Genomic DNA, 22,755 nt, shown 5'->3' with positions numbered 1-22,755 from the left:
GTAGTAAACATCGCTAGCACTGGGGAGACAAAGGCGGTCGGGCGTGGCGCTGGCAACCCACCCCCTCATGTGTCGTTCCGGCCTTTATAGGTGCTCGCGAACAGCACTTGCCCCAAAAAGTCTGTTTTGGCTATACAGGGGATCTTTGTCTTTGGAGCGGTAGTGGAGCTGTTAGTGTGCTGCGCTACCCTGGCAACCCGAGTTCGAGTCCAGCTCACAGCCACCAACACCAGTGGCGATGATCTGAACCTATCCTGGGCCTCCCCTAGGTCGACTAAGTCTCAAATGCGTAGTTGGTGTGATGTTTAAACTCAGCCACTAAGGAGTCAAAGGCGGCTTCAATAGGTGCTCGCTAACAGCCCTCGCCTCAACAACTTGTGGAGGATCTGCCTTGTGTTTGTTGTGGGAGTGGCGGTGCAGCGGGTAGCCGACCGAGTTGCGTTCGATTCACATCCACGCCGCTGTTCTAAATTCAAAGTGCAACGACTGCAGACCCTCGTCCGAGATCAGCAGCCATTTTCGGAGACGAATGACGTCATGATGATGTCGTGCCGCAGTGCAATGGTGCAATACCCACGTCATGTTTACTTCCTTAACAGCCGCTTGGTGTAATCTTGATTTGAAGCTTTCCTGACTGCAGGAATCCATACTCTTTGGTTCTTTCGGTAAAGTCACAACCACCTGATGACGATTGCTTGCGTTGCGATCGAAAAGTCGTGATCCATTATTCGTTCTTCCTATGTGACTTTACGGAAAGAACCAAAGAGTATGAGAATTGTATATGTTTTTAACATTTCTTACCGGCATATAAATAGTTGCCGAATAGCAGTAACAACTCATGTTGCAACAGGGAGGAAACTATTCGCTGATGCAGATTCAATAAGCTAGGTCTTAGCGAGCATTGGTTGAGCGAGTTTCCGTGCTTGCCCCTTGCTCCTCCCGCCCCCTTTCTTACCCATATAAACCTCGTGCCACGGCAGCTCTCTCGCCCACTTCAGCAGTTTTCCTTGCTGTGGTGTTCCCACCTGATGACGATTGCTTGCGTTGCGATCGAAACGTCGTGATTTGTTTAATTGTATTTTATATCATTTCTACTTGCGTGACTTTACCGAAAGAACCAAAGAGTAGCCGCTTGGTATGTCGTGAACGCGCTTGCTGTGACCCAACCTCCTCCCCCCCCCCCCGCCACGCGTGCGCCCCCAGGCCCGGCCGGGACGTGGTGGTGCAGGACCTGCAGCTGCTGAGCAAGGTGCAGGTGTCGCTGGAGAGCTGCCCCGACGAGCAGCGGCCGCCCGCGGCGCTAACGCTGGCCGCGGCGCCCCCCTCGTCGTCCCGGAGCAGCGCCCAGCGACAGCGCGCGGCCAGACTCCGCGTACGGGCAGCGCCGCGGGGACCCGTGGCCGTCGCACTCGCCCGTCGCACATAGTCGTCGTCGCCAACATCGCCGTCAATATCATTGTCCTCGTCGCCGTCAATATCATCTACAGCATCGTCTGGAATTTCCACAACTGTTTCGGATCCGTCCACAGAAATTATCCACCTCCCACCATCGCTCACTTGGGCAGATTCACACTTGGGCCGGATTTACGCTGGTAATTCAGTACGGCAATGCAATACAAATCTTGATTCATATCGCGAATAAATGGGACTGCATCTCAGGATGCGCAACTGAAATAGTCGCGTTCATTTTCTTGAAGCGGTCAGTCAAATGTCTCTTTGTGAGTCTATGGGTCTCTGAACATGGGGGTCTCAAACAGATCTAACCCTTTGTCTGGTCGGTGGTGATCATGTGACCGGTGGTGACCACGTGACTGGTGGTGACCATGTGACCGGTGGTGACCGTGGCCGGTTGTGGCGGTGACCATGTGACCGATGGTGACCATGTGACTGGTGGTGACCGCGTGCCCAGGGTTCGTCAGCGCGGCACCTGAGGCCCGTGCAGGACGGCGTGCCGGCGTGGCCCAGCGAGGGCGGCTGTGCGGGGCCGCGGGGCGGCCCCGGCGTGGGCACCGACGATGACGCGGGGCTGCTCTTTGGGGACGGCAAGGAGAGCCGCGCCGAGTTCGCGCTCCCCACGCGCACGCTCGCCAAATTGTAAGTCGCTCGCGACGCTGGGGCGGGGACGCGCAGGGGGCGTGCGAGGTGGGGCGGGGGCCAACGGTGCCGGAGCCACGCACGACCGCCTCTCGTGGGGGAAACGCACGCACGGCGCGATCCACCGCAGCTGACGAAGTGTGGAAATGTACGTACGTGTGTTGAACTTCCTTGGCACCGTACGTAGCCAACCGTGATTCTCGGAGGTGCAGGTAAAAAGGCCAACATACTAAACACAACAAGCGGTTCTAAAGGAATGAGTTTTAGATCTACGTGGGTGATTGTGTGTATGTGGGAGTTTGTGTACGTGGGAGTGTGTGTGTGTAAACGGGTCACTTCTGAAAAAGAGCTGTATAGCTCAGTAGGCCTCACCTGGTCAAATAAAAAATAGTTTAGTCTTAGTGTGTGAGCAACGTTGTCCGTGCCCTCTCTGCGCCGCTCCCAGGCACCTCTCGCTGGAGCTGAAGACCGACGCCAGCAACGGGCTGCTCGCGTACGCGTCCGGCGGCGGGGACGACGACGGGCAGCACCTGGCCGTGCACCTGGCCCACGGGCACCTCCACTTAACCGCCGGCAACACCAGGCAACGGGGCCAAAGGCTCAAGCTGAAGAGCCCCGAGAAGCTCAACGACGGCCAGTGGCACTCGGTGCGTGGCCGTGATGGGTCCGCGATGGGTCTCTCTCACGATGGGTCCGCGATGAGTTTGTGCGGCCTTGGCCGTGCTCGTCGACTTGCTCGGGGAGGCGCAGCCCTTGTCCCAGCAGCCGCTGATGGCGAATGCAGTCCGTTGTTATTTGCAGATGTTACACATTGGAGCTCATTACTTAAAACACTCGAAACATCTCCCTTCTATCCGTATAGACAGAGAAAGCAGCGTAGTGTGGGAGCCCTGTGGGCCTCGATGCTCATAGTGATCTGGACATCACTTTAGACGTGACATCGTGATGCGCCCCGGTTGTGTTTGGACCCCAGAGGTGGCAACCCCCCGGCGTGACGTTGCCCACCGGTCCGCCGCTCCGTGTCGCGCAGGTGGAGGTGGTGGTGGGCCCCGAGGCTCACGGGGAGCTGATCGTGGACGGCACGGCGGCGAAGGCCGCCCCTGCACGCCGCAAGGGCCCGGAGCTCGTCCTGCGCTCCCCGCTCTACCTGGGCGGCGTCGCGAGCGGCACGGGCCGGCGAGACCTGCAGGTAGAGAGCCGCGTCTGGGCGTTTCGCCCGATTCGAGGGTTGCGATTTGTGCCGTCGGCATCGCTCCGTGAGACGGTGCCGGCGCCGCCCATCCGCCTCGCGCTCCGGGGCTGTGTCGCCTGAGAGTTGTAAAGCGTAAATCTTATCTGATAACGTTCCCGGTACGAGACGGGTTACATTGGTGACCAATCAAACGATAGGATTACAGTGGTACCTCGGTATACGTCGTAAATTCGTTCCAGAAGGTAGGAGGACTCATACCGGAAGTGACGTGTACCAAACGAATTGTTCCCATAAGATATAAAGGGAAAGGAAATAATCCGTTCCAGAGTATAAGAAATTATATTTTATATGGCATAGTATACATTAATGGGGTTGTATTAAATAATTTAGACACTACTTATGACTAAAATGCATACATAAATAAAAATAAATGCATAAATAAATTAAAGTAAATTTAAATAAAAATAAAATTTAACTTCACTTTACCTTGCTGAGTGGAGTTGATAGCCTACGAGGATGGTGGTGAGGAAGGGGAGGAGGAGATGTTTTGTTTTTGGAAGGAGAGTCCCTTTCCATTAAAACTTCAGGAAGCTGAAATAATACTTTTCTATGATCTCTTTTTTCACATCAACAGTGATCCTCACCATTTCCTTTGTAGCTTGGCTTTCCTCACTAACTTTCTCAGGACCCATCTTGAATGAATTCGCAAAAAATTCACCTTCAAATGACAAAAAACACGTGAAAATTCACAGAGTTCTAGCAAGGGTTGTGCACTGAACGAGATATACAGGCAGACTAAGGAGCGGCGCTTTGTCCAAGTCGTGAACGGGGTAGACGCGGGGACGCGGTGACTCATCCCGACACATACAAGTTGAAGCAAGCGCGTCGTGTCCCAAGCAAAACGTCGTATCCCAAGCAAGACGTCATATCCCAAGCCAGACGTCATATCCCAAGCAAGACGTCATATCCCAAGCAAGACGTCATATCACAAGCAAGACGTCGTATCACAAGCAAGACGTCGTATCACAAGACATTTTTTTCTCGTCAAAACACGACGTATACCAAATTCGACGTTTTCCAAAGCGGTCGTATACCGAGGTATGACTATTTACAAACCATGCCTGCTCATCTTGTTGGCCCGCCCCTACTGGACATATGAAAAAGAGCCTCATAACTCATCACATTGCTCCTGCAGTCTAAATAAAGATTCTGCTTCTGATCTACAAGGGTCTGTACCAATCTGCTCCGTCCTATCTTGCTGAGCAGTGCACAGCGCTGGCCTCAACAGGACCCCAAATCGACGCCATCTATGATCCGCAACCCACGGTTACCCTGCTGCTACTCCTGCTGCTGCTCTTGCTGCTGCTACTCCTGCTGCTGCTACTCCTGCTGCTGCTACTCCTGCTGCTGCTACTCCTGCTGTTCCTGCTGCTGCTCTTGCTGCTGCTGCTAATCCTGCTGCTGCTGCTACTCCTGCTGCTGCTGCTGCTACTGCTGCTGCTGCTTCTGTTGCTGCTGCTACTCCTGCTGCTGCTACTCCTGCTGCTGCTGCTCCTGTTCCTGCTGCTGCTCCAGCTACTCCTGCTGCTGCTCCCGCCCGCCAGCGATGTGCGGCGATGTGGCCAGCGCAGTTTCACCGGGGGTCTCCAAACCCGAGGAGCTGGAGGCGGTCGCCTGTGGGAGACGTTCCTCACCCATGCTTGAGTCTCAGCCATTTTTGCTCGACACCTAAAGCGACGTTGCTATTCCAAAGAGCTACCTCCGTGTGAGCGTCGCGCATTCCCGATGGAACGGACTCGTAAGAGCGCGCGATCGCGAGCGTTCACGCTCGTTGACAGACTTATTGGTGTCTCTCGCAAAGCAGTGCGTTGCCTCGTGCTAGAGAATTGTCCACGGAAGCGGATGACGCTGAACTAGTTCTGAAATCCTTTAGTCCAAAGAATAAGGGGCAGCACTTTTCCACCCGCCCTTCCTCGTGAGAATTATATTCACTTCCAGAAGACCATGTTACATCGAGGAACAAAAATACGTGAAGGATGAATTGCCTGATTATTTATCTTTGTTATGTTCTCCGCAATGGCGCGCAAAGTTATTTTGTGTTATGAACAGTAAAGAGAGAGATGACATGTTCAGGCGTCCCGTCAGTGCTTAGCGGCCAAGTCAATGCCGGCGTTTGGTGTGGTTCGTAGCTCTGTTTTGCGCTCGTAACTAATTCGTTTCCTGTCGTGCATCAGCGCGCTCCGTGCCCGTCAGGCGCTCGATCCGTGTCGTGCACCGGCGAGCGCTGGTCACCGCTACGTGGCGCTGACGGTAGGCACGCGGGCCGAGGAGGAGGGGGAGGAGGAGGGGGAGGAGGAGGAGGGGGAGGAGGAGGAGGGGGAGGAGCCCCGTTCTAACGGGAGGCGTCGCGCGCCCCGGGTGTGACGTCACCGCCCCTCACCCCCCACCCCAGGGCCGCAGGAGGGCCGGGCTGCGTGGCTGCGTGCGCGGGGCCCGGCTCAACGGAGCGCCCCTGGGGGAGCCAGCACGCCGCTTCGCCGTGACGCCCTGCACCTCCGCGCCCACGACGCCCGGCGTGTTCTTCTCGCACGAAGGAGGCCACGTGCTGCTGGGTGAGAGAGCCGTGCCGGCATTGTCGTCCCCCCCTCCCCCGCTCCCTCGCCCCCAGCCAAACATCGAATAACCTTTTGATTTAAAGCTTTCGTGACTGCAGTAATTCATATTCTTAGTTTTTTCGGTAAAGTCACGTTGAAGAGAAACAACAAAATAACAAAATATATATAAAACAATAAAAAATTCTCACGACGTTTCGACCATAACTCAAACGGTCATCATCAGGTGTGTCGGTTTGCATAAATTTATTTTGAAAACGGCATATTTATTTATATATATAAAAATAACGTTTGCGTCACGCGCAACGATGGCAGTTTGCCAGGACTAGTCCATCTATTTTTTTTGAAAAGAGGAGGGGGGAGACGAAATTTGTTTTTATGTATGCTGTCTGAAAGGCACTGTAAGCGTGAACAATCAATCAAGAACTGAAATGATTTATCAAATCTTTCCAATGATTGCTAAGATAGAATCCATCTTCTCGGTTGAAATTGTCTCTGTGTTTGTATATGTGGATAGCCTCATGAACGAATCTCTCATGGAAGCCAGATGGCTTACAAAGAACCTCCGTCTTGGAAAAGTCAATGGCATGTGAGCCTACTGAATTAGAACAATGATCTGCTACGGCCGAGGTGTTGGTCCTACCGTGTTTAAGGTCTGCTTTATGTTCACGAATGCGGTCCGAGATATGGCGTTGCCTCTGTGGTAGTAGTTACATTGGAGAAACCAAACGCCATATCTCGGACCGCATTCGTGAACATAAAGCAGACCTTAAACACGGTAGGACCAACACCTCGGCCGTAGCAGATCATTGTTCTAATTCAGTAGGCTCACATGCCATTGACTTTTCCAAGACGGAGGTTCTTTGTAAGCCATCTGGCTTCCATGAGAGATTCGTTCATGAGGCTATCCACATATACAAACACAGAGACAATTTCAACCGAGAAGATGGATTCTATCTTAGCAATCATTGGAAAGATTTGATAAATCATTTCAGTTCTTGATTGATTGTTCACGCTTACAGTGCCTTTCAGACAGCATACATAAAAACAAATTTCGTCTCCCCCCTCCTCTTTTAAAAAAAAAATAGATGGACTAGTCCTGGCAAACTGCCATCGTTGCGCGTGACGCAAACGTTATTTTTATATATATAAATAAATATGCCGTTTTCAAAATAAATTTATGCAAACCGACACACCTGATGATGACCGTTTGAGTTATGGTCGAAACGTCGTGAGAATTTTTTATTGTTTTATATATATTTTGTTATTTTGTTGTTTCTCTTCAACGTGACTTTACCGAAAAAACTAAGAATATCGAATAACCTGTTTAAACGCACGTTTCTAAATGTGGAGGGAACAACTGTCCTTGCCCCGCACAGTCCGATTATCGCGGTTGGCTACGTACGGAGCAAAAGAAGTTCAACCACGCGATGCAGCACAGCGAACCCCACGCGTCACGACATGCAGCGGTGTCGTTATTGTTGCAAATATTGTGGGTTTTTTTTAGACGTTTCACTTCTTGACAGTAAATTATGAAACGCCGCCGTGAACCTGGCGTCCCCGAGATGAATTCACGGCCGTGGCCACCGCGCTACGAACCCGGCATTGTAAGTTGAATTCCTGGCCACGTCTAACGTTAGAGGAGAGCGATATGGGATTACAGAACTGGTTCGGGGCCTCCCCTAGGTTGGCTCGGCCTTAAACGAGCGTCCGGTGCGGTGTGTAAAACATCAGCGCTGGGAATGTGTGGCTCTGGCCACACCGCCTCCTTGTGTGCTGTGACAACGTTTATAGACGCTCAATAACAGTGCTCGCCCCAACAGTTGTTGGTATCACTGCACTTTTTTGGCCACCCATCGAACGAAGACGGTCACCGCATCGCGCGCGTTCAGATGCGCTTCTGCGGCCGTCTGGAACGCTCTTCCTTCCCATATTAGGAAGCAACTGGAGCTATGCAGTTTTAAATCATCTAGATTGACGAACTAATTTCTTTAGAACTACTTTTTTGTGTTTAGCTTGTTGTCCTTCCCCTGCACGATTGGCTACATACGATCGCGAAAGAAGTTCAACATCACACACACACACTCCCCCGACCCCTGTGGCGCTGCAGACGAGGCCGTGGAGGTCGCGTCGAAGCTGGACCTGGCGCTGGAGGTCCGGCCGCACCACCCCTCGGGGCAGCTGCTGCACCTGGGTCGCCCGGGCGCCGCGCGATACCTCGCCCTCTACCTTCACGGTGGCCAGGTGATCTCCCGTGGTGCACGGACTCCAGCAGAGACGCGGCACGGAAACGGCCGCTGTCACATTCCGGCGATTGATACTTGCCCCACCGTCCCAGCCTGTGTGTTGTAGCCCTGTGCCAATCTGCTGTTGGAAGAAGGCCTTCCCATGCCGGGGGTGCCACGGTGGCGAGATGTTAACTTCCTCGCCTGGTATACAGGAGGTCGTGGGTTCCATCCCGACCCTGACGCCTGCTGCTGTATATTTGGAGTTTGCGTGTCTCTCTCTCATCATCATCACTGTGGCCAGGAGATGTTAACTACCTCGCCTGGTATACAGGAGGACGTGGGTTCAATCCCGACCCTGACGCCTGCTGCTGTATATTTGGAGTTTGCGTGTCTCTCTCTCATCATCATCACGGTGGCTAGGAGATGTTAACTACCTCGCCTGGTATACAGGAGGTCGTGGGTTCCATCCCGAACCCTGATGCCTGCTGTATATTTGTTGTTTGGATGTTCTCTCTCTCCCCGTGGTCACGTGGATTTTTCCCCTCCACATTGTTATTCAACGTGCATTTAGAGTATTTTAGCTGCTATATATTTCCACGTGATAAGCTGCTTCGTTGAGCTATCATTTGGGGCCAGATCGTTTCTGAAAATAGCTTTATAGCTCAGTGGGCCTTACCTGGTAAAATAAAAAAGTTTCTAGTTTAGTTTTTTAGTCGTGGGGGTTGTTTGACCATACTTCACCATCCTAGTCATTGTAGGTTGTTGAAGCGGTGAAGCCCAGGACTCTTTTAGGTATCACTCACCACCGGTGTTAGCCGTGGTCGCCCGGTTAAAGGCGCGGCGCGCTAACCACTGCACCACCACTCCACCTCTGTTGTATACCAGTGACGTACGCCTTTTGATTATCCACAAAAACCTCAGGGGAGGCTCCTGCATTGGGATGTTTGGCCAGTACCCATTATGAGTTTTGCTTCATGTTGGAAGAAACTGGAGCATCTGGACAAAACCCATGCGTATGAAGGGCTCCAATTGACTCGCTCCACTGCCACCTCCTGGCTCCCCTTGCGGCCCAGTGAGTTGGGGAGTTTCACAATTTTGTTGGAGCCACCAACCCTTCTCCCCCCCAACCCCCTCCTCCTCCTAGATCGTAGGCGTGTGACAAAACACCTCGCGTATGACTCGACTGTGCTGTCTAATTTGCTTGGAGTAACAGATGAGTTGTTGAAGAATGTATACCGACGTGAGATCGCACCTCCGATTAGCACGGTTGGCTACGTATGGCTTAAAAGAAGTTCATTATACATACAGTGAGGGAAAAAAGTATTTGATCCCCTACTGATTTTGTACGTTTGCCCACTGACAAAGAAATGATCAGTCTAAAATTTTAATGGTAGGTTTATTTGAACAGTGAGAGACAGAATAACAACATCAAAAATCCAGAAAAACGCATGTCAAAAATGTTATAAATTGATTTGCATTTTAATGAGGGAAATAAGTTTTTGACCCCCTCTCAATCAGAAAGATTTCTGGTTCCCAGGTGTCTTTTATACATGTATAAAAGACACCTGTCCACAGAAGCAATCAATCAGATTCCAAACTCTCCACCATGGCCAAGACCAAAGAGCTCTCCAAGGATGTCAGGGACAAGATTGTAGACCTACACAAGGCTGGAATGGGCTACAAGACCATTGCCAAGCAGCTTGGTGAGAAGGTGACAACAGTTGGTGCGATTATTTGCAAATGGAAGAAACACAAAAGAACTGTCAATCTCCCCCGGCCTGCGGCTCCATGCAAGATGTCACCTCGTGGAGTTTCAATGATCATGAGAACGGTGAGGAATCAGCCCAGAACTACATGATATCAAGGCAGCTGGGACCATAGTCACCAAGAAAACAATTGGTAAACACTATGCCATGAAGGACTGAAATCCTGCAGCGCCCGCAAGGTCCCCCTGCTCAAGAAAGCACATATACATGCCCGTCTGAAGTTTGCCAATGAACATCTGAATGATTCAGAGGACAACGGGGTGAAAGTGTTGTAGTTAGATGAGACCAAAATGGAGCTCTTTGGCATCAACTCAACTCGCCGTGTTCAGAGGAGGAGGAATGCTGCCTATGACCCCAAGAACACCATCCCCACCGTCAAACATGGAGGTGGAAACATTGTGCTTTGGGGGTGTTTTTTCTGCTAACGGGACAGGACAACTTCACCGCATCATAGGGACGATGGACGGGGCCATGTACCGTCAAATCTTGGGTGAGAACCTCCTTCCCTCAGCCAGGGTATTGAAAATGGGTCGTGGATGGGTATTCCAGCATGACAATGACCCAAAACACATGGCCAAGGCAACAAAGGAGAGGCTCAAAAAGAAGCACATTAAGGTCCTGGAGTGGCCTAGCCAGTCTCCAGACCTTAATCCCATAGAAAATCTGTGGAGGGAGCTGAAGGTTCAAGTTGCCAAACGTCAGCCTCGAAACCTTAATGACTTGGAGAAGATCTGCAAAGAGGAGTGGGACAAAATCCCTCCTGAGATGTGTGCAAACCTGGTGGCCAACTACAAGAAACGTCTGACCTCTGTGATTGCCAATAAGGGTTTTGCCACCAAGTACTAAGTCACGTTTTGCAGAGGGGTCAAATATTTACTTCCCTCATTAAAATGCAAATCAATTATAAAAATTTTGACATGCGTTTTTCTCGATTTTGTTGTTGTTATTCTGTCTCTCACTGTTCAAATAAACCTACCATTAAAATTATAGACTGATCATTTCTTTGTCAGTGGGCAAACGTACAAAATCAGCAGGGTATCAAATACTTTTTTTCCCTCACTGTATATACATGTAGGTTTGCCACAAAACATGCGCATGTGCGATGGTGGTACCTTGCACGACAATCCCAACAACGTGGGTTTGATTCTCGGCCATGGAGTATACTCTCAGTGTGAGGCATTACCACCAGCCTGACCTTGGATTCTTAATGTAGACATAGCGATATGTGAATGCCACCACTGGAGAGATGAAGCAGCAGTACGTGGGTTCCGGCCGGCCACACCATCACAGTCCGTGCCGTGGCCGGCTCTAGTTTGATGCCGTGGGGAGCGGTGGTTGTAGCAATTAGCGCACTGCGGTTACGAATCCAGCGACCCAAGTTCGATTCCTGCTCTCGGCCAAAACCAGTGACGATCACCTGAACCGGTCCTGGGCCTCCTCCCCTAGGTCGACTCAGCCTCAAATGAATATCTGGTGCGGTGTATAGACATCGACCACTGTGGAAACAAAGGCGGTCGGGCGTGGTGCTGGCCACCCACCCCCTCGTGTGCCGTGCCGGCCTTCATAGGTGCTCGCTAACAGCACTTGCCCCAACAGGCTGTTACAGGCTACACGGGGGGATCTTTGTCTTTTGTGCTTGCGTGTCGCTTGCAGGTGACCGTGCTGGCTAACGATGGCGTGGAGGAGTTCTCCGCCACGGTCTCCCCCACGCGCTCGCTGTGCGACGGCCAGTGGCATCGCATCGCAGGTGAGGCGCAGTCGCCATCCACTGCGACAGCTTCCCCTCTGGTGCCCGGCTCCAGCGTGCACCTTCAAGGCAGTCGATTTCATTGGAATGGAAGCTGGCCCAGGCTGCTTAGAGCAGTAGTGTCATGCCATCCTTTCCAAAATCCCATACATTGTATTGTTCGTGAAGCAGTTACACAGTGGTCAGCGCACCGCACTATGAACCTGGCGACCTGAGTTTGGTTCCATGCCACGGCCAAATATCCGTGGCGAGTGACCTCTGAACCGATTCCAGGCCACCTGCCACAGCCCCCTTCATTTATCAACCCACACTTGACCAGCGTGGTGAAGTATGGTCAAACAACCCCCATGACTCACACGGTGTGGGAGTGGATCGACAGAGGGGCTGTACATTCTTAATTGTGGTGTGCATTATTAGCAGCGGTTGAACTCTGGAGAGAGTTTTCACTTCCATAGGAATGTGGAATGTCGGCATTTGAGAACAGCGCCCCCCCCCCCCCCCCATGACTTTGTAGGACCGTGTTGACGACACCACGATGAACACGCATTGCAGCTTCGAAATGATCACTCAAAGGAGATTAGAATTGTAAAAATAGCAGCCGTGTTTAAGGTTAATTAACTTTCCGACCCGCCCCTACTGGATATCTTTGAAAAAGAGCTTTATAGCTCATCGGATTCCTCCGCAAATAAAGATTCTGATTCTGATCATTTAGATTTAAAAAACATTTTTAATCAAGAGTCCATTGCTGTGGGAGATTGGTTGGGGAGTTCCGCCGGTTAATAATGTCTGCGTCAGAGTGATGAACCACTGCCGCTCAGTGCCCGAGTTGGAGTCTTAAGTTTCGGCCGCTTGTGATTAAACCAGGTCCTCAAGTGTGGCGAGTTGTACGTATGTATGTTTAACTCCTTTCACACCGTACGTAGCTAACCGTGCTAATCGGAGTTGATGGTCTCAATCTGGTCACCAATGACTGCACAAGAACTGCTCATGATGTCACCTTACTATTTTCTCCCGTCCATTTGACATTGCCCATCTATGTAAGCTAAAGTATATCAGACGACTGAAAACACGCATTGCATAGTAAGGGAGCGCCATCTAGTGTGGGCTAAGGGATGTGGATTAAGAAGAAATAGTTCTGTGGTGCCACGATATCTGTAACCTGCCTTGGGCCAGCCGTAGATAGACTCAGCCTAAAATGAGTACCTGTTGCACTGGGAAAACAAAGGTGGTTGGATGTAATGCGACAGACAGCCCAGTGTGCCACGGTGGCCTTACTGCAAGTTCGCTAACAGCGCTCGTCCCTTCTACATGGTGCAAGAGTAAAAGAGGAGTCTTTGGGGGGCGGTGGTGTAGCGGTGGTGTAGCGGTAGTGTAGCGGCGGTGTAGCGGCGATGTAGCGGCGGTGTAGCGGCGGTGTAGCGGTAGTAGAGCGGTGATGTAGCGGTGGTGTAGCGGTGGTGTAGCAGTAGTGTGGCGGTGGTGTGGCGGTAGTGTAGCGGTGGTGTAGCGGTAGTGTAGCGGTGGTGTAGCAGTAGTGTAGCAGTAGTGTATCGGTGGTGTAGCAGTAGTGTATCGGTGGTGTAGCGGTGGTGTAGCAGTAGTGTAGCGGTGGTGTAGCGGTAGTGTAGCGGTGGTGTAGCGCTTAGCGCTACGCTGCGCTACGAACCCAGCGACCCGAGTTCGATTCCCGCTCACGGCCACCACCGGTGACGATTATCTGGACCGGTCCCGGGCCTCCCCTAGGTCGACTCAGCCTCTAATTAGTACCTGGTGCGATGTGTAAACATCGCAACGAGGCAGACAAAGGCGGCCGGGCGTAGTGCTGGCCACCGACCGCCTCGTGTGCCAAGCCGGCCTTCATAGGTGCTCGCCAACAGCACTTGCCCCTACAGTCTGTTAAGGCTATATGGGGGAATCCTTTGTTTTTTTTTGTTTGTAGTGATCAAGACCAGGAGCGTGCTTCACTTGGACGTGGATGGGGACGTGAGTAGCGTCAAGGGCCCGGCACTCGGGCTGCTCACGCAAGCGCAGCAGGAGCTGCACATCGGAGGGCTGCCCCGTGAGTTTCTCGCCACCGCACCACCACCACAGTCACCGCCACCGCCACCACCGTCACCACCACCACCACCGCCACCGCCTCGCGTCACACGTGAAGCGCGTTGTCAATTGTAGCTGGAACTTCGCTAAAACTCGGTGGACATTTTTCTTCAAAGCATCATCAACAATGGGCAAAAGTCAATGCATGACTTGGGTATCATCAGCAGGCTCTGCGTGTGCTGAGTGCGGTATCCCGGTGAGTGCTGGTTGTGCTGTGCGCTTCGTGCCGTGTGTTCTGTGTATTCTGTGACACGTGTTGTGTTCTCTGCATCGCGTAACTCGTGTCCACGTGTTCCGCGCCGTGTGTTTCTGTGCCACGTGTTCTGTACCTTGTGCAGTGCCGGATTATCCTAGTAACAAAAGTAGCAACAAATGCTACGGGCCCACGCACTTTCAAGGGCCCCGCGCTGAACGCTTTCAAGCTATCAATTCCGGTTCGGTGATTCTGCACTCGCTCTATCTATTACTATAGTACTATACCGCCTTCGACTTTTACGAACGACTGGGTGTTTAAGATTAGCGATTTGTCGTATTATCTGGCTGTATAGCAAATGAAAAAATACAATTACTTTGCTATGCAAGTTAAAAATGTTGTGTTTTTATATTTATGTGTTTTTTTTATTATTAGGGCCCCTTTACAACATTTGATACAGGCCCCGCACTAGCTTAATCCGTCACAGACCTTGTGCGATTTGCCATGTTTACCATGCCACGATCGTCGTGCTCTATATTCTAAGCTGTGTGCCGGCATCGGCGTGTGCCATTTCGCCGTTCCCAGTTCCCGCCCTCCCCTATCTGACCATCGCGCTCCCGTCCGTGCGTGTCCGTGCGTGTCCGTATGCGTCCGCGTGTCCGCACGTCTGCGTTCTCTCTCAAGCCGGCCTGCCGGGCCCCTGGCCGGACAACATCCCCCGGCTCTCGGCCTGCCTGCGGGGCCTCGCGCTCAACGGCAAGGCCCGCAACTTCGCCAAGGCGGCCTCCGTGCAGGGGGCGGTGCGTGTGCACGGCTGCCCGGAAGTCTAACGCCACCGCCACCCTCCAGACCGCCCTGCGTCTACACAGCCCGGCGTCTACAGACTGCCCGTTGTTTGCAAGCCTCACGTCTCTGTGGCTTTTGGCCATTTCAAAAAAAAATAATAAACACCTGAAGTGATTTTTTTTTATTTGTTCATTTAGCTTTTCCACGCACAGCCTTTTCTCAATCCACTGCTGGATGAGGGCCTCCCCGTTCTGTGCGGGTTGCGGGGGTTATTTTATCGTACAGTACGTCGCGTATCCAACTGTCGTATATCCGCCCTGTCTAGTTAACCACCCAGACCCAGCGCAGTAATTGTGCGTGATGGTGTGACCGTCTTTTTCTATCGATGTTCACACCTCCGACCGTTTCATAGATCTGCCCATAACCTCGGTTGCCCAGCGGGTCGGATACGCGACGTTGCACCGCTTTGCACCGTGCTAGTCAGTGCGGGTTGGAAGACAGGGAGCGTAGGTGTCGTGGGAGCGTATTACTGAAATACAGCAATGGATTTTTCAGCACAACTCTCTGCTCCCAACCACTTTTAAGCCCCCCCCCCCCTTAATTATGCCGCTTTAAGAAGCAGTCCAAATCAAAGTTTCTACCTGCCTAGTCGAGCATGGGGAGGGAAGAGCTCATCTCTGAGTGGCTGAGAGCCAGTGGTTAAAACGTAACATGCCTGTACTGGGGCCGGTATTTCCATAAGACACTCGCTTCACGGTTCAGACAATTTGGTAGTCATTTTCGTGGCCCCGGGTCGCATGGCGAGTTGGCTCACCCCTCGGGGGGAAGTGGTCACGAACCGGTTTAGAGCACCGCGCTATGAGTCCGGCGAGCCGAGTTCGATTCCCGCTCATGGTCAGTTAACAGTGGTGAATATTTGAAACGGTCCTGGGGTTTCTCTCCCCGAGGTTGACTCAGCCTTAAAATAGTACCTTGGTTGGTGTGTAAACGCCAGTGCTGGGGGAGACAAAGGCGGTCTGGGGCGTGGTGTTGGTCACCTTCTCACTCCCTTTTGAGCCATGCCGGGCCTTCTTGGAAGCTCTCTAACAGCACTTTGCCCCAGCAGTCCGTCCGAGGCTGTGGAGGTCAACACGGCACACCAGGGGGAGATGTGGACAGGAACACGCCCGTCCACCTTTTGTAAATGACACACTGCACCAGGTACTCGTAAAGAAACTTTTACTTTATCAGCCAAAGCCCACTGAGCTCTTAGCTCTTATTCAGAGGCGACCTTGGCCACATGTGATATCTGATCGCAGTGGCTGATATCATCACACCCGGGAGTTTATGGCAGCAGCCAAAATAATATAAGCGCGTGTTTGTGAATGTGGAAGGCAACAACCAGGGGTCCCAGAGAAAAAATCCAGTGGGGAAAGAGATCATGCAAACTACAAACGTACAACAGGCTTCGTCAAGGTCGGGATAAAACCAAACGACCTCTTGCATTCGAGGCGAGGGAGATAATACCCTGGTCACCGAAGTGCACCGTTTAAGGATGAGTCAACTTAGCGGAGGTTGAGATATCTGTCATTGATGTTGGTGGTGAACGAGAATCGAACCTGGGACGCCAAGTTAATAGGGCAATGCGGCAACCAACTACGCTACCGCTCGCCCCACAATATCCATGCATAGTGTGGACATTATGTTCTGTGGTTTTCAAAGCTAAAGTTTTTCTCACGTAACGTCCCTGGCTCCCCAGGGCTATGGATGGATCCAAAGCTTAGACTGACATTGGGCGAAGTTGGATGCTGTGGTGTTGTAGGAAAGAGGGGAGAGGTTCTGCTTGGTAAACACCCCCCCCCTCCCCAGCCGTGTAATGGCGTAAGTGGTATATCCCAGATTAAATTGGCGCCACTAAGCCGCAAACTCAAGAGGATTGTGTGGGGAGAGTGAGAATACACCGTGCAGGACATCTCTGAGTTAAAAAGCCTGCATTGCGGGTTTATATATATACATTCAGCAAATGAACCTTATGGCGGGACCCCGGGGTCCCATAAGCCCCCGGCTCTCGCATAAACTGCGTTGTGACGTCATTTATGTCTGTTGAAGGCGAACGACACGGCGATCTATTCCTCTCGACGAGCTCTGCACGACGCGCTAATAATCAAAGTTTCAAAGTTTCCTTTCTTCTGCGCATTCGTCCTCGCTGTTGCGCTAGGACCACACGACAACTGAATGATCCGCGCCGGGTGGGTCGCGGCGTTTACGTGCGCGGTGGGACGGAGTCGCCAATTATGTCGTGGAGTAAATTGGCCACAATAAAAAGGGCAACAATGAAACTAAGAGCTTCGGCTAATTCTTGTAAAACCACTTCGAGCGTAAATATACATTGTTGTTTTTGTACTTGTCCGTGCCTTAGGAATGTGGAATTCCCACCTCTGGCTCTGAACTGCTAGAGGAAATGACTGCCAAATGGTCGCTTGAGAATGGAAATAGAATTTGAGAGGCACGTCTTGGTATTGTTCAGTTACTAAACAATCTTTTTTTATTTTACCAAGCAAGGCCCACTGAGCTATGTAGCCCTTTTTCAGAAGCGACCTGGCCACAAATGATAGCTCAGCAAAGTGGCTCATCATCTGGTAATGTATTGCAGCCAAACTCTCTAAAACGCATGTTTCTAAATGTGGAGGGCAAAACCAGAGGACCCGGAGAAAAATCCACGCCATCACGGGTAGGGGAGAACATGCGAACCCCAACTATTACAGGTGTCAGGATCGAACCAACGACCTCCTGCGTACCAGGTGAAGTAGTTAACATCTCGCTACCACGGCGCCCCAGTTACTGCAGTGTACTCTCCCATCAAAATCCGATGTTGCATTTGTCACTGGTGTCCTTAGTCAATGCGTGTCTCGCTGCTCAAGCTTTGGGCGGCGATCATTTTGATTGGTGATTCCAGGCAAGCGGTTACAATCCCACGTTCCAATGGCAGGGACGAGTCTACCCACAGGGAAGTCGCTGTTGACTTACCACAAAGTGGTACTGTCCCCATTGGAGTAACCCTAGCGGGGTGATTGGGGTCGAGTGAACGTTCTCCAGACTCGAATTTGACCATCCGATTGCGAGTTGGGTGCTCTGCGAGAGTGCTGCCTGTCTGGACAGTGGTGACATTGCAAGTGGAGATCCCCCACCTTAATAACATCAGCCCATTTAAATATTCACGGAGGTATTTCAGTGCTGTGCTCTGGTTTCATTATTCCGCATCCTGTATGGTTACCATCATACTTGTGTGTTCAGTCACCGTATTTGTCCGGTTTCCGCGTAAACGTCCCGCCCATGTCCACGTTACACCTCCCCCCCCCCCCCCCCCCTTGTGAGAGTGGGTCTGGTCTTGCATTGCCATTATCTCAAGACTTACGTCCTTGTCGTTTTGAGCTAGCCAAGTGTTCGTCCTGGCTGTCAATGTCCCGTTTCTTCAGGGTTCCTTTCTTTGAAGAGATTCCCAGTGAACGTGCAACGTTGGCTCCAACCATGCAATGAGTTCCCTCCACTTCTTCCTGTCCTTGACAACATGTTGAGCCTCGCCCCTAAGAGAGGTCGATCGCTACTGCCAGCTCGTCCTTCGCAGGTCTTACCGCCAGGCGGCCTCGGGTCTCCCGGGTTGTCTTTAGCCCGGTGATGGCCATCTTAGGGGCAATCTTTGGAGAACGGTCCTGGTCAATTCTTGAGTGCATGGCCTGGCCATCTGAGTCGCCGTCCCATGATGTATCGTGTGATAACGGGAGAACTGGGTCAACTTGTACAGTTCCGTGTTGTGGATTTAGTTCGGCCAGAAGATGCGGTGCAGTTTTGCCGAGTCAACGTCCCTAAAGTCATCTAAATCAAAGCCGATCGAGCGGTATGATTTATTCCCGCGTAGATTGAAGTTATCACCTTCCCTTTAGTGTTGCACTTTGTTATCTGTTCACAATTGCGCTTGGGGTGATTAACTATTCATTGGGCCTAATCTATTATTAACTGACCGAGAGAAGATAAAACGCTCTTGGTCATTTTAGTTTAATACATTTTCACTGGAACTTAATTACACCTCAAAACAAAGGCACGATTTGCAGTGATTTTTAGTCAACACGATTTGGACAAAGCACTGTACGGAATTTTTTTTTTAAGCCGAGAACATTTATTCCGCAACTAGGTCGCTGTTCGAATTGGACTCAAAAACCGTTTACAGCTCTGCGCGTACGCTTGGCCAATGTGCAGCAATCAGAAAATATAATCTACCAAAACATGCATGCAAGCATTTGGCCTAATACACCCCACCCTGTAACCCATGAGTTAATCTTAATGTGATGTTAACCAATGCAACATTTATGCAATAATGTTGTCTGTTAAAACGTTGATTTTCATAATCCTCTGATTAACGCTGACAATTGGGGAATATGGAGTAGTTGCATTTGGGTTTGCAATGTTATCGGCATCGTTCAAATCCACAAATTATTCACTTTGCACAGTTTTAATAATATTGTCCATGGAAATTCCACCGCAGTGCAAAAAAATGATGTCCATTTAATTTTACCTAACCGATGCCTCTTTAGCAGGTGGGAAATATACATCCTGTACTGTGCACTGTATACGTTATGATTTGAAGCTTTCATGACTGCAGGAATCCATACTCTTTGGTTCTTTCGGTAAAGTAAAAAAACAAAGAGTATGTGTACGTTATATTAAATTTTTTAATTCTTATCCCACAAAATATATTAAGCATTTCACATTCTGACTTGTCAGGCTCGAATTGGGTCACACATTTAACTGGGCCCTTTGAGCAAGGGTTTTGTTTGTGCTAGGCATGGCGGGTTGGCAGGAAAGGTGGCAGGCTCCCAGGCCTATAGAGCCTCAGAGTACTGGCTAAAATATTGACTCTTAATTGCCTAGAATATGCCTTCGAAAACGGATGCATATGTTTCATAAAGGCAACTGCAGAGACAGCTTCGTAGAATATTCAACAGGAGCATCAACAACAAAAAACGCAACAAAGTTGTACTGCCCATTCTCGGTATTTGGAAAAATGCTGTCCTGCACACTACTTCAAAATGTTCCTGCCATTTATATAATCTGTGTTATATCATAGCTGGCCTATTCCAATCATTATTACACAACCGTACTCCCTTCTGTTATTATGCAAATATCAACGCATATTTGGGAAGCAGCAATGTGAGAAGCTGTCATTACGTCGTGGAAACTGCTTTACGGGATCCTGCTGCTGCTGATAATGATTGGCTGCATGGGAACAAAAATTGGTTTCTCTTATTGACCTGTTCCTATGGGTCACCTTTTAACCCCGAGCAAAATGTCTTAAAAGTCTGCATCGAATTTACAGTCCACTCATGCCTCGTTAAACTGAGCAGTAAAGTACTATGCATCTACTGCAGCTCTGCAGCAGTAGATGCGTAGTTCACAATTACACCCTAAAACGCAATTATTTGTAATGAAAGCAAACAAAATTGGAAACTTTAGCATTGCTATTAAAACCAAATACAAAGGATTTAGACGTGCATTTTATGCTGTGTTTTAAGTGTTGCCAAATGTTCCCTTTATTACATATATTTAAAAAAAATCAGACTACGGTAACCTGGCTACAGAAAAATGATTTCCACACCGCAGATATTGATTGGCTCAAAATGATTGCGTGACCTCTATTCTGTAATTCCACATTTAGTTTTTTGCAAATTAAAGCTACACCTCCAGCCAGCAAGGAGTGCCAATGAATTGCGTGCTTTATGTGCATCACATAAAGTTCAACATGCGATGAACCACGACATGAAATCTACATACAGCTACTGAGCAACCTTTTTTATATATAGAGTAGGCCATTACAACAAGATTTCAGAGAGAATAGAACCAGAGGCCACGGGTGGAGGCTGAGCAGAGGAAAGTTTCACAACCGAGACCAGGAGGCGATTGTGTTTTTACGCAAAGATTGGTGGGAGTCTGGAACCGGCTGCCCACTCCACACGTGTGTGTGGAAGCTGATCACTAGGACTTTTGGAAGAAAGGCCTCGATCAAAGCCTAGAATCGATCTGTGACTGGCAACTGAATGAGCTCGGTAGACCGAATTTCCCCTTCTCGTTTGTGACCCAATTTACGTTCTCAAGATCATTCCGCAGCCACTTATCTCGGTCAGTTAAACAAAATTAAAGAAAAAATGTGCAGGTTGAAACTGTATAAAAAGAGGTCAAAATATATAACTACGTTGTGAAATTCTAGATTTGAAGTTTTCGTGACTGCAAGGATCCATACTCTGGTTCTTTCGGTAAAGTCACGTATAGGGTAAATATTTTTTTATTAATGATTTTATTTTTGTTTTCTTTACCTACGTGACTTTACCGAATGAACCAGAGTATACGTTGTGAAACACTTTGGGAAAATCTGCAACACCTGGCAAGAACAGCAGGTGTGCCTGATAACGCCACAGCCTAAAACAGAAGTCACGTCTTATTCAGGTTTCATCAGCAGGACACAACGTGGAAACTACATCACTCTTACCACTTTTAATAGGGATCATCTGTATGCAGTTTATACTTTGTTCATAATCCAGGTCACTCGCCTGGATAATTCTAATTGTTTGACAACTGATGATACCTTTTACAGACAGTTTACCCTGGATGTTGGCAAATGTGTTAAGGAAAAGTGCTCTTGATGAATTTAATGACATTCCCTGCGGTAAGACGACTACCCCTTGTGAACTTAAAGATGCGTCTAACAGTCTGTCTATATCGGTGGCGATTTAGTCCTATATACACGGTGGTGGGATATCAGACGTTTTGGCTTGCTGTCACTGCATCTGCTTCATACGCGCTAATTATGTTAATCGTGTTAATCGCAAGTTTACCGACGCATTAAAGTGTTTGTGAAAATACTTTCACGTGAAATGCTAAAAGTTTTTTTATGGTGCTACAAACTACTGCATTATTTTACTACGGGACGATCATGTCAAAATATACCATTGGAAACGAGCCTCTCTACATGTTTCTGTTTCGTACGGTTGAATGATGTTTACATATTTTGTTGCATATTGTGTGTGTGTGTGTGGCGGGGGGGGGGAGGTTAAATCAACAATTGTGCTTAAATGTGTGCAGTCACGAAGAAATTGAAAGTGGCAACTTCTGGAACGCCTGGCCCGGAACGACCTCTTGTACTCAACCCCACAAAGCTCCCTTCCTCCAATCCACTATCGAGTGGGCTGCCACGTTTACCTTGTACAGGCGTGTCGTCTCGCTGAACGAGAGATATATATATACGTTCCGGCCGTGGTGCACCCCCCCCCTGCCAATATATCGGTTCTATTCGATCGATCGGTCTCCGCTCTCGTTAAGCGAACATTTGCTCGTTTTGCGAACAAAAAGTGTTCTCAATTCAAATGGCTCGTTGTGGCGAATTCTCGCGGAAAGAACGCTCGTTAAGCGAGACACGCCTGTATTTGTGTCACGTGCTACTTGGTTGGTTGTAGGGCGGAGTGCAGGAAGAGTGACTGCTCCAAATTGAACGCAGGAAGTGACACAAGACTGGAGCGATGCAAGTTCCATTTCAGCACGGCCTAAGAGAGGGCAAAACTAAATTTCACGACAGCATGGAAAATCTAGGCCAGCAGGAAAGCTGATTTTAGGCTAGCACCGATCATTAGATTGATATGCCTAGAAGATCAAAGTGATGTAATGAATGTCACCACTTTAAATAGTGGGGGAAAAAAACGAACATACTCATGGATAGTACATTCAAAGTTCGGGGGCAAGGTTATAAAACAAACGTAGTAAGTTGTCTGAAAGCTACAAATGACATACTGAGGAAAAGGAGACATTGAAATGGACGAAGATGTGAGCCTGAAGATTGAAAGCACACAACCCTGTAAAAGGATAATAACGAGAGAATGATCAAACTAAATCGAAGAACACAGCACGGACATGATTGAAAATCTTGACTTAAAGCTTTCGTGACTGCAGGAAGTGATATTCCTTGGGTCTTTCGGTAAAGTCACGTAGATGGATGACGACCGCTTTGTGTTGCGATCG

The 22,755-nt window shown here is 49.8% G+C and overlaps 1 protein-coding gene across 1 annotated transcript in view; it reads left to right on the top strand.

The window, feature by feature from the left end:
• The window catches only part of LAMA5 (laminin subunit alpha 5), a 232,150-nt gene extending 210,448 nt beyond the window's left edge, over nt 1-21,702 (top strand). The window contains exons 72-80 of the mRNA XM_032959653.2: nt 1,204-1,372; nt 1,910-2,094; nt 2,540-2,741; nt 3,125-3,283; nt 5,739-5,898; nt 8,009-8,142; nt 11,546-11,639; nt 13,579-13,698; nt 14,614-21,702. Of these exons, the coding sequence (XP_032815544.2) occupies nt 1,204-1,372; nt 1,910-2,094; nt 2,540-2,741; nt 3,125-3,283; nt 5,739-5,898; nt 8,009-8,142; nt 11,546-11,639; nt 13,579-13,698; nt 14,614-14,759 (1,369 nt within the window). The 3' untranslated portion in view covers nt 14,760-21,702. The remainder of the gene's footprint in view (nt 1-1,203; nt 1,373-1,909; nt 2,095-2,539; nt 2,742-3,124; nt 3,284-5,738; nt 5,899-8,008; nt 8,143-11,545; nt 11,640-13,578; nt 13,699-14,613) is intronic.
• Nucleotides 21,703-22,755: the final 1,053 nt, after the last annotated feature.

Source organism: Petromyzon marinus, chromosome 23 (genome assembly GCF_048934315.1).
Source record: "Petromyzon marinus isolate PM22_M1 ecotype Great Lakes invasive population chromosome 23, UKy_Petmar_22M1.pri1.0, whole genome shotgun sequence".
Lineage (NCBI taxonomy): Eukaryota > Metazoa > Chordata > Hyperoartia > Petromyzontiformes > Petromyzontidae > Petromyzon > Petromyzon marinus.
This window is presented reverse-complemented; position numbering and strand designations above follow the sequence as displayed.